Source organism: Erpetoichthys calabaricus, chromosome 5 (genome assembly GCF_900747795.2).
Source record: "Erpetoichthys calabaricus chromosome 5, fErpCal1.3, whole genome shotgun sequence".
In the NCBI taxonomy this organism is placed as follows: Eukaryota; Metazoa; Chordata; class Cladistia; order Polypteriformes; family Polypteridae; genus Erpetoichthys; species Erpetoichthys calabaricus.
In genome coordinates this window covers 225,650,331-225,665,469 of record NC_041398.2, presented here as the reverse complement: position 1 = coordinate 225,665,469, position 15,139 = coordinate 225,650,331, and the positions used below count along the sequence as shown (strand labels likewise).

The 15,139-nt window shown below is 36.4% G+C and overlaps 1 protein-coding gene and 1 long non-coding RNA gene across 2 annotated transcripts; one reads left to right on the top strand and one right to left on the bottom strand.

Moving 5' to 3' along the window:
- Positions 1–1,807: 1,807 nt before the first annotated feature.
- On the bottom strand, positions 1,808–13,535 carry eri1 (exoribonuclease 1). Its single transcript, XM_028802601.2, has 7 exons — positions 13,123–13,535; positions 8,843–9,021; positions 7,857–8,076; positions 7,070–7,153; positions 5,534–5,643; positions 5,109–5,223; positions 1,808–2,598 (listed from the first exon to the last, which is right to left on the bottom strand). The coding sequence occupies exons 1-7, from the start codon at positions 13,210–13,212 to the stop codon at positions 2,356–2,358; spliced, it is 1,041 nt and encodes a 346-aa protein (XP_028658434.1). The 5' UTR covers positions 13,213–13,535; the 3' UTR covers positions 1,808–2,355.
- Positions 13,536–13,780: 245 nt separating this feature from the next.
- On the top strand, positions 13,781–14,934 carry LOC127527886 (uncharacterized). Its single transcript, XR_007935060.1, has 2 exons — positions 13,781–13,858; positions 14,667–14,934. It is a non-coding gene; the product is annotated as an uncharacterized LOC127527886 (long non-coding RNA).
- The last annotated feature ends 205 nt before the right edge of the window (positions 14,935–15,139 follow it).

The window sequence follows — 15,139 nt, the reverse complement described above, 5'->3', positions numbered from 1 at the left end:
TATTTTTCAGAGTGCTACTTTGAGGAGTAAATGGCTGCTGACTGCTGGGACAAGGTTTAAGGAGTCAGAGAATTAGTACGGCTTTGCAATTTGCATCACCTGGGGTTTCTCGACAATGTCTCTGTGAACAAGTCATAGCCCTAATGAGTTAATTAGTGTCTGAGACCTCGGGAAAAGTTATCGGAGACCTCAAATATTTTGGGGTACCCAAAGCTTTGCATGGTGTTCCTTTCCTTTTTTCACTGCACAATTGTGTAAAACAAAAATAATACACTAAACTTCCATAAATTGCTGAAAAGAAATGTGTCGCCTTAAATTTTATGCCTTTTGGTGAGCAGTTCATCTTCTGCTTACTTAACTATTCACAGTAACCGATATTTAAAGCAAGGGGAGCCCAAACTTTTGCATGCCACTGTACATTTACTTAGTGGGCCGATGCCTTTATCCATGGCAATCTAGAACATCTGAGTTACAATTGCTTCCATTTCTTTTGTTTTCCAAGTGGAGCAGAGGCAGGTCAAGTGACTTGCTCATGGATACACAGTGTCAGTAGTGGGATTTGAACCAACAACCTCAGGATTTGAAGTCCAACAGCCTTAACCACTATGCCAAACGATTTTTTAAATTGTTCAGTCACCTTGGCACATTAAGAATCTTAAATTGTTCCTCTTTGAGTGAATAAAATCAACTCCATTTAAGTTTTTTTTAGCAAAAGTGATTCATTTATTGACATAGATGTAGGGAGAGAACACACACACACACACACAAAAAAAGAAACAACTAAAATGTAAAGACCAATACTGCGGACAAAAAACAAGGCACTAGGAGATAGGAAACAAATGATACGTGAAGATGGTCTGAAGATTCTAATAGAGACAGCTTCAGTGATCAAAGCCAACACGACATTGCGTTTAAACTATACGTAATTAGTTATAATACTGTACATGCTAATTAAGCGCTTAATTGGCTAATGGACTTCTTAAAATGGAATTAATATTTCAGGTAACAAACAGCAACTCCTCTCTAACATAAAATATGTATCTTTCAATGACACACTGGTTTGCAGAGTAACATCAGAGTATTATTATGAACACGTTCAGTATTTCCATTAGAAATTTAAAAAGACAGACCTTTCAACATGGACATAACAATTCAATCAAAATGAGCGCAAAAATCTTCAAAACTGAAAAAGACAAATAAAGCTATGACAGGAATGAAGCAATCCCTCTTTTTTATAAAGAATGTCATTAGCCTTAGAAGTTATGAAATTCTGAAGAAAATACTGAGTAAAATACATTTTGAAAATGTACTCATTTAAAGTGCTTGACTTAAAGGATTCACCAAAATTAAATGCGTTTCTTTAAGTAAACAATGTCAAGATTTTTTTTTAATCACATCTGGACCATTACTTCCTTCTTTATGTTCTGTGATTTTTTTATTTTATATAGTGCTACACTACCTTCCATATTTTTGCATTTTGTCCCAAATTAAAATTTTGGATTGCATCTATAGACGTATATTTTAATCTTTAAACTAATACAAAATTGAAAAATCTGAATAATTTTAGAGTACATCTCGGTACAATAAAAGCTTCAACTTGGTTGCATATCCTTTATTTAGAAAGTATTCAGTACCAAGTTAAAATTAATAATTAAAAGGGCATATGCTCAAGTAAGCAAATGAAAATGCAAACATAACTTGTCATCCCTGCAGTTAAAAAAAGAGATCTTCCTAAAACATTTTAATGTGGCCCACAGAGCAGATACAGTGGGAATATTTACAATGAGATCAAAGAAATGAACGTTGGTTTTAGCAGACACTGTTGTTTAACCTCAAAAAAATAAAAAAAAAAACTTCAACAAATTTTATAACTGATTCTGCAAACAAATATAAAATGAAATCTTCAAAATTTGGAACATTAAGGTAAAAACTTCAAGAATTCTATTTAAAACGAGGTATGCCATAACTGTTAATTTAAAACAGTTTTATTAAAAGCGGATCCCCTTATTGATTATATAACTGTAACTAGATGTACTTGCTGTACACAAAATACAAGAGGTGTGAACTTAAAAGTATTGCAGTGCTGAATATTTCTAGCAGCTACTGAAAAATAAAATTTCAAGTAGATCATGATCCAGTAAAATAAAAATTGTAGAATTGCAAACTAATCAAAAATCATTTGTAAATAACAGCTACTTAACCAATTCTAATTTTTTGCTGCAGACAAATGAAGCACAACACCTGAAAAGTTCCATCTGCATATTTCAAGTTTTTCTTTTCGGGTCTCCCATTAGTGTTCATTCCAAGAAATGTTGATACCACTTGTCAAGATCTCATCCTCATCAGGAGCACAGGCTAGGGCCGGAGACAGGGTGGGTGAGGTACCGGAGCACCCTCTAACCTGGCAGTGGAAGGCACACTCATCAGCTGCCCTGTATGCATCTTTTCATTCACACGCAGTTCACAGCCATCCTGAAGCATTCTGATGGCAATTCGAGCAATGTTTTTTGAGTCATCTAAACCACAGTGGGGCCTTCCATCATACTTCATACCCAACTTCTCCAACATGGTTGTCAACTTTGTGTGTGTTCTGGGGACCTGCAAATTACAAATGAGAACCGATTATATGACAATAAAACAAACAAAAAAAATTTTTTAAAAAGAATTCTCCCACTGCAGCATTAATTACTACCCGATGAATAAAAAAAAAGAGCACTGCATGACGATCTGCACAAACCTGATCTTAATACAAGTATGAATATTTTAAGAAAAAAAAAAAAAAAGTTATTAGGAAACTTAATGATGTTACACACATGAATTCACAGAATAAACAAATTAAAAAGAACCTGGAAAGATAAAAAAATAAAAAAATAAATAAATAAAAAAATGAAGATTTTACTTTTTGAAGATGCTATTACATAAGCAGCAACTAACGTATGAAGTGTGTTTCACAGAACACTAAGAAACAGACAGACAGCATGCTTTTGGTGTTTCGCATTAGATTTTTTTTTAGAGTGGCATTTTTGCTGCTGTTGGCCCTCGAGAAGTCGGTCTCAAGATTAAGTATGTTTAATAAATTTTCCCCATTATTTCTAATAGTTATTGCGCAAGTAGTTGTTGCACCATTACAGTGCCGCTACCCAGTATGGCTCCAAAATATAAATCAGACATTCTTTGTCTTTGTAATGGAACAGAGTCCACATTGGCATTCTGTCAGTAGGAGACAGACAAAGAGAGTCTTGATACAAAACAGTAATGGAAGTAACCAACAGTCATCTGGCAACATTAAAGTAATTTTCCTTACCGTGACAGAAGGTGGTTTGCCAGCACCCAGCTGTCAACATTTTCTATTTCATGTTGCAGCATCCATGAAGCGGTTTGTTAATATGTATACAAATATACCACCAAATGTTAATATGCATAGCTCTGGTATATTGTTTACTGTTTACCTATAGCCATATTCAGCATGGCTATTACCAGTTGTGGGTAATGTCTTTCTACTTGCAGTTAATTGTAAGGAATTATTTACTTTTGGCTTAAGCTTATTTCATAGTACTTTGACAATTTTGGGTCACCTGGTGCTGGTGCATGCGCTTATGTGTCTAAAGGTCTTGAGCAACAAAAATGGAGTCATTTTGCCTTTTCAAGCAAACAGAGAAAAGCCAAGCAAAATGACACCTTTTATTGGCTAACTAGAAAGATTACAATATGCAAGCTTTCAAGGCATCTCAGGCCCGTTCTTCAGGCAAGACGTAATACAGAAAATGGAATTCCCCGTGTTTATATAGACTCAGGTAAGCTCTTAATTCAGATTGCGTATCCATTTTATGGATGCTACATTTTTGTGTTTAAACAAATAGAAGGGCATTGCACAAGCAATAATGCACCTTTATCTAATGAGATACTGCCTAAAAACAGGACAATAATCAGGGAATGGCTCCACATACAACCAATATTTAACAACCCTAAAAGCAATGGCCGATCAAAATGTCACGTGAACATGCCAGAGTAAATTGACAATCTAGTCTCAATGCTGCATATTAAAATGTGACCTGTTGCCAAAAATGAGAAAGCTTTCTGAGTTCTCTGAAGTGAAATCACGAAGTAAACAAAGCTGTTCTCAATTACATGGTGACACAGATGACTGGGATCCTTACCCAGCCGGGACACCTCTTCGCTGGAAGGATTGGGAGAGCAAGCCTGGTCATGGCATTACCTCCCCCAGGACACTAGATGGCAGCCACCATGGGCTGCAGCGGTGCCTTGGACTGCCACAGGGCTTCATGGGAGATGGAGTTGGATACAGTCCTGTTGGGATCCGGAGGTGCTGCCAGAATTAGGTCAACGAGCACTTCCAGGTGCCTTAGATAAGCGGCCAGCAGAGACTATTCGGGGAGCCTGAATTGGGAGGTGGAGGACGAATCCTGCTGAGGAGGAGTGGAGGAGAGAAGAAAAGGACTTAAAGATAAAGTAAAGAAAGGAAAGTGTGTGATTGAGCTGTTGGGGACACCGTATATGTAAATAAATTGACGTGTGCCTCTAGCGTCTGTCTGTGTCATGTTAGCACGGTATAGCGCCATCTATCTTCCACAATGGTCATTACCAATAATGCTACAACATAATGTTTAAGATGTACTTAAACGCTTGCTATATAATGGTTCACAAATTCTATATCTTCTGAGGGATGGTTTTGGGGTAATGAAATAATGGCAAAGTAAAATTTGTTGTGGAATTGCCTTAAGTTAAGATTTATTTTTTTATTTTTGGGTTGTTGTAAGGACTAGATAGTTAAAAGATATGTAAAACTACAGACTTGGACATTTTTATTTCACTTTTGTTCACTGGGGTCAAAATATCACAGGCTAAAACTCAATGGTTCAAGGATACTGTGATATTACAGACCACAGTGCAATTCATACACATATAATTCTTACTTCCCAGTACAATGATCAGCAAGTATTAATAGACAAACACTGACCTCCCACTGAAACCTCTGGAGTCCGCCTTTATCATAAGTGATTTGTATACTTTAAATATGAAAAATACAATCAAAACACAGAAAGAAAACAGTAAGAGGGACGTAAAAACACATTTAAATTCTCAATTACCTTGTAAAAGTTACCATATGATTTTCGAATGTTTATCCATTTTTTGGCAAATTGAGGATATCTGATTCGGCTTATCCGACATTGTATATTTAAGAATTTACTCATATCCCAAGACCTGGAACACAGAAGGTATGTTATTTTTAAAAAATACACTGATTTTTTACAGTATCTTTTAATCTACTTTGTTAAATACTTTTCTTCTATATTTATTTTGAAGGTATGACTACACCAATCAGAAAATTAGTGACATTGGTTAATCACTAATTTACCCAAGTACAGAGGTTTAAGAGTTCAGTTTATCACTTACTTGAAACTCAAGTTACAAAGGTACTTTCAGAAGCTCTTACATTGAAACTATACTACTATTTCTGTGCATAATAAGAATATTATAGAAAGCAATAGTTGGGCAACTTCACTCAACTTACCCATCAGTCAAAAAAGTATATTTGTATTTGGTTCCCAACTCTTTCTGTTTAAGCCAGTGCACTACCTTCTCAAGTACTTCTGGAAATGTACCAGCATTGTCCACGGTTTCCTGAAATATTAAAACTTGCTCTCAATCTTATGATAGAGAAAAAAAGAACACACACCACACACTCTGCAGATAAATCTCTATTCATTTTTTTCAGTTATGCACAGTTGTATCCAGGGCTGTGGAGTCAGAGACAATTTTGGGTACCTGGAGTCGGAGTCAGCAAAAATGTACCAACTCCGACTCTTAATAAATTTAACTTGTAATTTTTTTTTTTTTTTTATTACAGCAAGTTCAAATGTCCCATTTCACAAACAATAGTCATAATTAAGTACTTCTCTGATGTAAGAATAAAGCCCAGTGCATACTTGTGTTAATACTAGTGTGAAGTTCAGCTGAGATTATACAACCCGACATTCAAAAATTGTAATCTGGATTATGGAAAATTACAAAAAGTGTTTTCATTTTATTTCAGATATAATGTGTTTAACAAGGTAATACAAGTGTAAACAAGTGTAACGATGTAGGTGGATGTGTGTGCTATGGCCTGATGTGTGTTCAGGGGCTCGTCTTTTGTTTAAACTGGCCAATACGGTAGAGAGTCAGCTTCCTAGCCAGTAGTTCTGTGGTTAAATGACATGTGTGTTGCCTTCCTTCAATCAACATGGAACATACATTAGCATATTAAATACAGAAGAGTCGGAGTCAGAAGTATCGGAAACTAAGAAGTCAGAGTTGGAGTCAAAGGATTTATCAACCGACTCCACAGCCCTGGTTGTATCACTTTCATTTTGTCAACTTTAACAAATTACTGGCCTTGACTTGGGGCTGAAATGAGTGAAATAAAATTTCACAGTGTGAAAGTGCCATGCAAGTTGAGATCGTGGTGTAAAGGTTAGCACACTTGCGTTTCAAGCAGGATATCCAAATTCAATTCCTGCCCATTAAAAACTTTCTTTAGCATGCATTTTCCTCACTATTCTTGTATTGGCCACAAGTCATTGCAGATAGGGCCATAATGGCACCACACATAGCTATTGCAATTTGCGATCATAAACGCCATCCCTCACCATTACAACACCACCACTGATATACAGTTGTAACTCCACACAGCCAAGTCAAATCTCATAAAAAATATAAATAATTGGGATCATTGATAGTATGTATTCTAAATACAACAATATTTCCCATTAATAATTTACAACAACACTCTGAAGAAAAAAAAATGTCCAAGGAAAGCTGGGAAACACAGCTAAATCTACATAAATAAAAGCTTCTGGGAATTTGTTTATAGGTTTTTTTATGCCAGAATCACTCAAAAGTGGCTATATAGATCTTCCTGAAAGCCGGAGTATAGCCCGACTTAAAATATAGTCTGTACAGTGTCTTGATATAGTGGTTGGCATCTTTTAAGACTGTTCAGCATTTTAAAGGATTCCGGTAAATGATGCAAACACACTGCACTTTTCATACAAACCTTTCAAATTACCTGTGTGATTCCGGTTAGCTGAATACAGAAATCAGATAGCTGAGTATTAACTTCTGGTCGCACATACTCCTGAAATACATCTTCCTGTGTTTAAAAAGATTGATACAGTTATCAGTAAAATTATGTAACAGTGAGTACAGAAAGGTTACAAAGTACAACAGAAAAAGATTAGATATTCAGAAAACATTACACATACACTAAAGATTCAAAAGGATAAGCCAATTTTATAGTGAATTAAATGATTGCTTTAATCAAAAAAAAAAAAAAACACTAGCTAAGAGCAGAAGTGTTATAAACAAATTTTCATTTCCTAAAATACGAGTCATAGGCATAGTTGCATAGTGAATTAAGGACACTATAATAAAACTTTCTTGAACACAATTTAATAAGTGTTTGCCAAAATTAACATTACAGCTGCAGAAGCTATACTCCATAACTTCCAAAAATACAGTTAGAAGTAGAAGCATGAAAGGTAAAATTAAGTAAACAATTGCATTATCGGAGTCTCAGGAAATAGTGTCTACAGCAAAGACTGAGTATGTCATTATGCAAGTATGTTCTGTCTTTAGCAAATAATATATAGAATCTCTACCCAAATTATGAAAATTTTTGCTTAGATCATATATACAGATTGCTTGTATGATAACCAATTAAATAGACAAACTATTGAGCTTTTTCAGTGTAAACAAATTAAAATTCTGTTTCTAATTACTGAATGCTAGCTTGTACTTTTCAATTCATTGATTCTATTTAATGTTATAAATGGGCTGGCTCAGCTCACACTTACAATCTCCAGTGTTTGGGTGTTTATAAGGGCCATGGGAAACTCAATAATTTCATGGAGGTAGTCAGCAGGATTATTCTCTTCACAAGTAGCTTCAAAGTCCACAACACAAATATAATCATAATATGTGTCCATGTTGCTGCTTTCACACAAAGCTGTTTGCATCAGTTTTTGTTTCTTGTAGTAACTTTTCAACCTCTTCTTCAAAACATCTTTCACACCTCTGTAAGACACACCACATTCAATAAAACTGAAATGCACAAGACGGGTTTAATAGAATTAAAGGAGTTATTAAAAAAAAAATCTTTTTCTGAAAAAATACATTAAATTGACAAAACTATGTCAGAATTAAGGTATTGTACATTTCAAAAATAAACACATTCAATAAATTAATCTTGGTCTTATTAGAACATTATTCATGGAGGTGTGTGAGAGAGAGGCACACACACTAATGATTTAATCATTTTCTCCAATTTGATTTTGAATACACTGCACAGTCTGAACTCTGTTCTAAAGTTCAATAATTAGACACAATCCAAAAGAAAACGGCTGCACTAAACCCATATTATCATCTGAGGTTTCTCCTCATGTAATTCCAGCAACAAACAGCAAATTATATAAAATGGACTCTTTTAAACAGTCAGAAATTTCATTTTTCAAAGTAACAGATAATCCCACATAAATTCAAAAGAATATCAAGCAAACACAAACAGATTGTGCTTTAAAACTCAACAATTATATAAGTAGACACAATCAGTTAAACTTATTACATCAAGCTAGTATCCATAGTTCTGTATAGCAGCCTGATCTAATCAATTCAACTTGTAATTAGACTTTTTAACAACATATAAACAAAAAAATTGATTAATAATCTATGAAATTAAAATTCAGTCATTTCAGATCATTTATTCTGTAATGTGCTCATTAAAATGTTGCAACATATGCCTAAACACAGAAACATCAGACCAAATATCACACAATCGTCTTACCTTGTATCAAGCTTTAATTCAGCCAGCTTTGCTCGAAGTTCATCTTTAGTCATTCTGTTGATATGGCCGTTAGCCACAGCTATCTCTTTATAAACAGGATCACTGAACTCGCTCCTAGCTGGTGTACATGTGTCTTTTGACTTATCACAAGATCCATCGACATTGCCACGTGCCTTATCCTTCAACATGAAATAGTTTGGCAAGTTAGTAAAATTGCAATGAAATGAATGAAAAACACAACATTTTTATATACCCATTCTACTCCACTCTATTTATTTACTTAAACTATGGAAGAAAACAGGAGCACTTAATTCTTGATATAAAGTCTTATGTATGAATTCATAAGGAGACAAAAATGCAACATTCTGTAACTTTTTTTTTTCCCTCATAAAACTGTACCAGGTTTTGTTCTTACATTGGATAAAGTGCATAATACTTTTAAAACAACACTACTCAAAAACAGAACATTTTTTTCACTGACTCAAACTCAATGTTCAATAAAACCTACTGGACATCCTGTATTACAAACTAACTCTCACAACTGTAAGCAATACAGCCAGCAAATCCAGCCGTGCAGTGACAGCTATAAACTTTAAAGACATTTCTCTTCTCTCTATTATAAAAAAAATCCTGTAGAGAAACAGTTACGGCTACGATACGTGATCTTCACATTAAGATCACGGAAGACACTTAAGACCCGCGAGACTAGAGAGATTGGCCACCGAGCGTCTCACGGGGACCTTAAACATGAGACTTTGTGCCAAGAGATTGACCCAGGACCGTCTCGCGATGACGTAGAACATGACATTCTTGCAAGACACACCCTACTCACAAATGAATAAGAGCAGGGGCAGCCAGCAACACACACACACTCGTGTTTTGGCTTTGAGCACACACAGATCCAGGGCTCTCAGTGCATATAAAGCATATAAGGACAATACGTTATAAATGAAACGTAAACAACAAAGCAAAGAAGAAAGCAGCACGGAGAAAAGAGACTCAAAAGCGTTGGAGAGACAAAAAGAAAAAGAATAATCTAGGTGCAAATTCAGAAAATAAGGAAAGCAATTATCAGCCCGGAACAAGTGGAACTGGAGGAAGAGGGAAAAAAAAAAAAAGCACGTCCAATCTGGACGTTGGCGCTATACACATGCAGAGCAGGTTAGAGATTATGAAAGCAGTGGAATTCAAAATGCTCAAAAAAAAAAAAAAAAAAAATTATTACAAAGAAAGTAAACATCACATTAGTGCAAAGAAAGAGAAATTATTACTCAGAGAAATAATGAAAACGCGAATAGAGATCAATTATATGGACACAGGTGATATGTCAGAAGTATGGCGAGTGCCCTCTTCTATGCCATGGTGTGCTGGGGAGGCAGCATTAACAAGAAGGACACCTCACGCCTGGACAAACTGGTGAGGGAAGCAGGCTCTATTGTAGGCATGGAGCTGGACAGTCTGACATCCGTGGCAGAGCGACGGGCGCTCAGCAGGCTCCTATCAATCATGGAGAATCCACTGCATCCACTAAACAGTATCATCTCCAGACAGAGGAGCAGCTTCAGCGACAGACTGCTGTCACCGTCCTGCTCCACTGACAGACTGAGGAGATCGTTCCTCCCCCAAACTATGCGACTCTTCAATTCCACCTGGGGGGGGGGGGGTAAACAATAACATTATTCAAAGTTATTGTCTGTTTTTACCTGCATTTTTATTACTCTTTAATTTAATATTGTTTATCAGTATGCTGCTGCTGGAGTATGTGAATTTCCCCTTGGGATTAATAAAGTATCTATCTATCTATCTATGTAAATATTGTAAAGCTTTGAAGTTTAAGTCAAGAGAATTTCAAAAACGGGGTTTACCTCACATGCATTTATTGATTACTTTGCAAAAAAAAATTAACAACTGCTGTGGATTAACAAGATTCAGCACATTGGGACTCGAAAGATTCCAAATATTGTTTTTGCAGAAATTCAGAAATAAAAGTGAAAATAATGAAATAGCAACAATTCAAAGAAAAAAAAATCTTAAAAAGTGTGAATCCGGAAAAACAAAAACGGGGGTTGGCGAGCAAAGCGAGCAGGGGGCAAAGCCCCCTACTTTTCTCAAAAATTAACTGATTAACTATGTTAACATAGATTTCAAATCTTGTTTTCAGAAGGTATTTAGAGACCACAAATAAATTTGTGTCAAAATCATCACCATGTTGACCTTCAGTATCATTCTGAGGTGCAACATGCCCATTTACACGGTTATTAACCTTTAGGTTAGCACAGCCAGTGATTTATGTATACAGCTACATTAAAGTTTGTCACTCTTGGATTGGGTTTTTCAAAGGGTTGCTCTTGCTTTCTCGGTTCAGCAGGTCCTGAGAGTATTGATGAGGTTTAGGCCTGAAAAGCATTTTTCACACTGCAGTGTTCGAGAATAATACAAAGCACACTGAGAACCACCAGTAGAGGGAGACATGACTTTCTTTTAGTAGTCCACTGCGTATGTATTGTTTAGTGTTTAGTGCAGAGCTAGTTAGTTTTCATGAGATTCTTTTCAAGGCTTTGCTGTGATTGCACAAGGAAAGACTGCACAGATTCCAAAGGCAAATGACTATTAACTAAGCCTGCACACTACATTGGAATGGGGTGCCGAGACCTCTGCTTTGCTTTTTTTTTTTTTTTTTTAAATCCACAACAAAATATGCATTTATTATTGTTTTTAGTCTGTGGTGGGCTGGCACACTGCCCGGGATTTGTTCCTGCCTTGTGCCCTGTGTTGGCTGGGATTGGCTCCAGCAGACCCCCATGTTAGGATATAGTGGGTTGGACAATGACTGACTGACTGAGGTTTTTGGTGATAGTATATCATTACCTTTCGACATTCTTGATCTCAATACTCCAGAGGTTTCAAAGCTAATGCTATTGCTGTTGTTGCTTGCTTTAGAATTTCATTAAATTGCTTGCTAGGTGGTGTACGCATGCAACACCACTGTTAAACCAGTTTGGCACATTATAAGCAGGTGCCTTTAAAAGTGACATCCAGCCAAGGCAGTGGTTTGGATTCTTTCAGTTTTATCAAATTGAATTTTTATTGGGAAAATACTGCGTGGACCAAAGATCCAAAACATCCAGTAGTCCACTGGGCTGTGGGCGTCTACAGTTTGATTGTCTGGAATAAAAAGTTGGCAGTCCCAGGTGTCTGGCCTACCAATTTGCCCACCTCCGTTTAATTTCTTCTAATTAAGAACTGACAGTGATTTGGGCACAAAGTGAGCACTAAATCTCAGTATCAGGTATTCAAGATTAAATGACATGTAGAATTCCAAAAAATAAGAATTTAAAAAAAATTTCATTTCACACAACATACATTTCGTTGTGCATTTTTTCCAAACTTCATAAAAAAAAAAAAAAAAAAAAAAAAGTATAAACAGGAACTATTTTAATTATTTCAAAAAGCACACTTTTTTCCATGACAGGCAGATTAAATTTATTTACCAACCACTCTTAAGTTAGTTTTTGTAACTGAATTGGTTATTCCATTACACTTACAATAACAACAAACAGATTATTAGAATATTTGAACAATAGATATGAGCATTGGCAAGACCCTTCAAAGGGAACTGGGGCAAGTGCAATTACATACCAACGAACTGTAATGGTTAGTGTATAATGTGCCTAAAACGACTTAAAAAAGTTATTAAATCTAATTTTTAAAAATAAACTCCAAATTCCAATTTTCAGAAGTCAAGAGTCAGTAAAGTGTCATTATAATTTTAAAAAGTTATCTGGATCAGGAGTAAGCAGCTTCGTACCTCTTACGATAAAGACCAAAGCTTTACTTTCGTACCGGAGAATCACACATTACGCAAATTTGAGAGGGCGGTAGGCGGGCATAAGAAAAAAATCTGACCAATGAGGGGCTAATGATTACGTGCGATTGAAGTACCCATTACAAGTCACTGTCTGCAAATAAGCTTATTTTACTATCTGAATGGATCTATCGTTTAAATGTTAACACCGTTTTTTGATCACCGACAAACGTAACCTATCTGCATAGGTTACGACACAAAATTCATGCCGTCTTCTCCAGACCCTGCTGCAAGTGAATCGGGACTTGGCGTTCAGAAAATAAACTGTAAACTCTGTGCATGGTAATCCTAAAATAAGCACGCAATAAAAAAAGAGCATCGCTAACAAAACGTTAACGGAGAACACCGAATGGCTAACTTAAAAAGGAGAAGCCGTGACGATCTCGTTCAAGCAGTTAGCGCTTTTAACACTTACGGCGACACCGGCATCTCCCCGGTCGGGAGCATCAGGTGGCTGGTTTTCGTCCTGTACCTCTAGGCTTTTCGTTTGCTCCTCCATTTTCATGTCGCTCAGGATGCACCGCTTGCAGGATTTGTGACGCGGGAGGAATGTCGCGCTCTTTCCAAAAAGCCTTCCGCGAGCAGCCCGCCTTTCTGTTCAAATGACAGCTCCTATTAGGACGCAAGTCACTCCTTCCAGAGGACTGAGCGTTTCCAGTCTTCTTTACGTCTTAACACCGCCGAAGAAACCCGCTACATCAAATAGATACAGCATCCGATGCATTGCTAAAACAGTTAAACGTTGTAATAAAGAGTAAACGGATTAGCAGCAAAGAAAACGTGTAACTAATTTTCATTTCCAAGTTACGGCAGTCCCTTCCGGGTTAATAGCTGAACAAATGCTCGCGACATCTCGCGTTTTGGGTGTCCTCTCGCGAGATGTGAGTGAACCTCTGGTGATGAGTCTATGTACAGCCCGCAGTTTACATTAAGTGATGTGCAAGTAAGACGAAAAGAAAAAGACGTGCGTAAGGCCGCTTGGATATTTTAACGACACTGTTCGGTACATCTGATCTTTTACAGTACACTTTCTCCAGTATTTTTCATATCATTTTACGTATACGTAGTGACATTTATCAACCAATTTTGGTTCCAATGTTAATAATAGCTTACGGCAAATTAAATCATCTACCTTATGGGGCGCCTTCCGGGTAATTAATCCCAGTGAAACCTAAATTACTGTGTATATAGTAGACCTTACACCGCATAAAAAGGAACATATAATGAAGTTTGTTCTCAAGAAGCCATGTAAGACGCGCTATGTTCTTCTAAAGTGCCTTTACACCTTCTTTTTAATTGTAGAAGAGATTTTTAAATGATACAGTTAGATGCATAAACTGGTCAAGACACGCTTGAATTTCTGCAAAAGATTCAAAATCCCTTTGGTTTCCAGCAGGTATCAAATCCTCAGAATGGAGCCGTGCTGCCTCCTTGTGGTTTAAAACAGGAGATCAAAAAGGTTCTCAGTTTTTGCCGAATGTTTCCTATAACATTAACCTGGTTTTTAATTACAGTACCATTCAAAAGTTTGGACATACTCAAAAATGTTCATGTTTTTGATATACATATTGATTTCTTTTTTTAACAAGATACGATGAAGTTGATTTAAAAATACAGCCACGACATTGCTAGTGTTAATTTATTATTCACATACTGTATGACTGCAAAGCTCTATTTTTAGCAGCCATTCCTTCATTGTCTTAATGGTCAGCTGCCTTATTTATCATTAGTTATTTTTAAATGCAAGTTGGTTATTAAGGAAACCTTAGTAACTGCATTAGCACCACTGAAACCTGTTGCTCTGTTCACTAGGGTTGCAAGGTAACAGCACTCCTAAAGTTCAGCTCTGGGTTCAAAAATGGTCAAAATGAAACAGCTTTCTCAAGAAAAATGTGTCAGTCTGTAGTTTGTTTGGATTTCTAATTTTTTTAACAGAATGAAGTTTACTCCGTGTGGCAGATTGTCAAGAAACTGAAGATTTCATACAATGGGGTCTATTACTGTCTTTAGAGAAGATGGCAAACTGTATCTAACCAGGATAGAAGAAGAAGGGGAAGGCCAAGACAGGCAGCTGCATAATCCGTCCTCAGCAGGCTTCTGTCCCAAATACACACCTAGTCGAAGTGTGCAATTTCAGGTGACTCCTTTTGCCTCATGTGCTCCGTAGAGCTTTATTTTGTTATAGGGCATTTTGTTGTACAAATAAATGTTTTTACTTATAAAGATACTACTGTTACTAGCTAGGGTTTGATGGTTTTCCCTGCTCTAGTGAGCATTTTAAGTAATTCTCCGGCTCATTGTGCTTATAAAGTCTCTAGTTCACAACAGTAAAGTGTTCACCAGTTTCTGAAGGATACATAGACCTTCCTGGTCAAAGAGGTAGTAAGTTCTAGCCGTACATATTTGCCAAACCACTGTCAATATAAATTAGG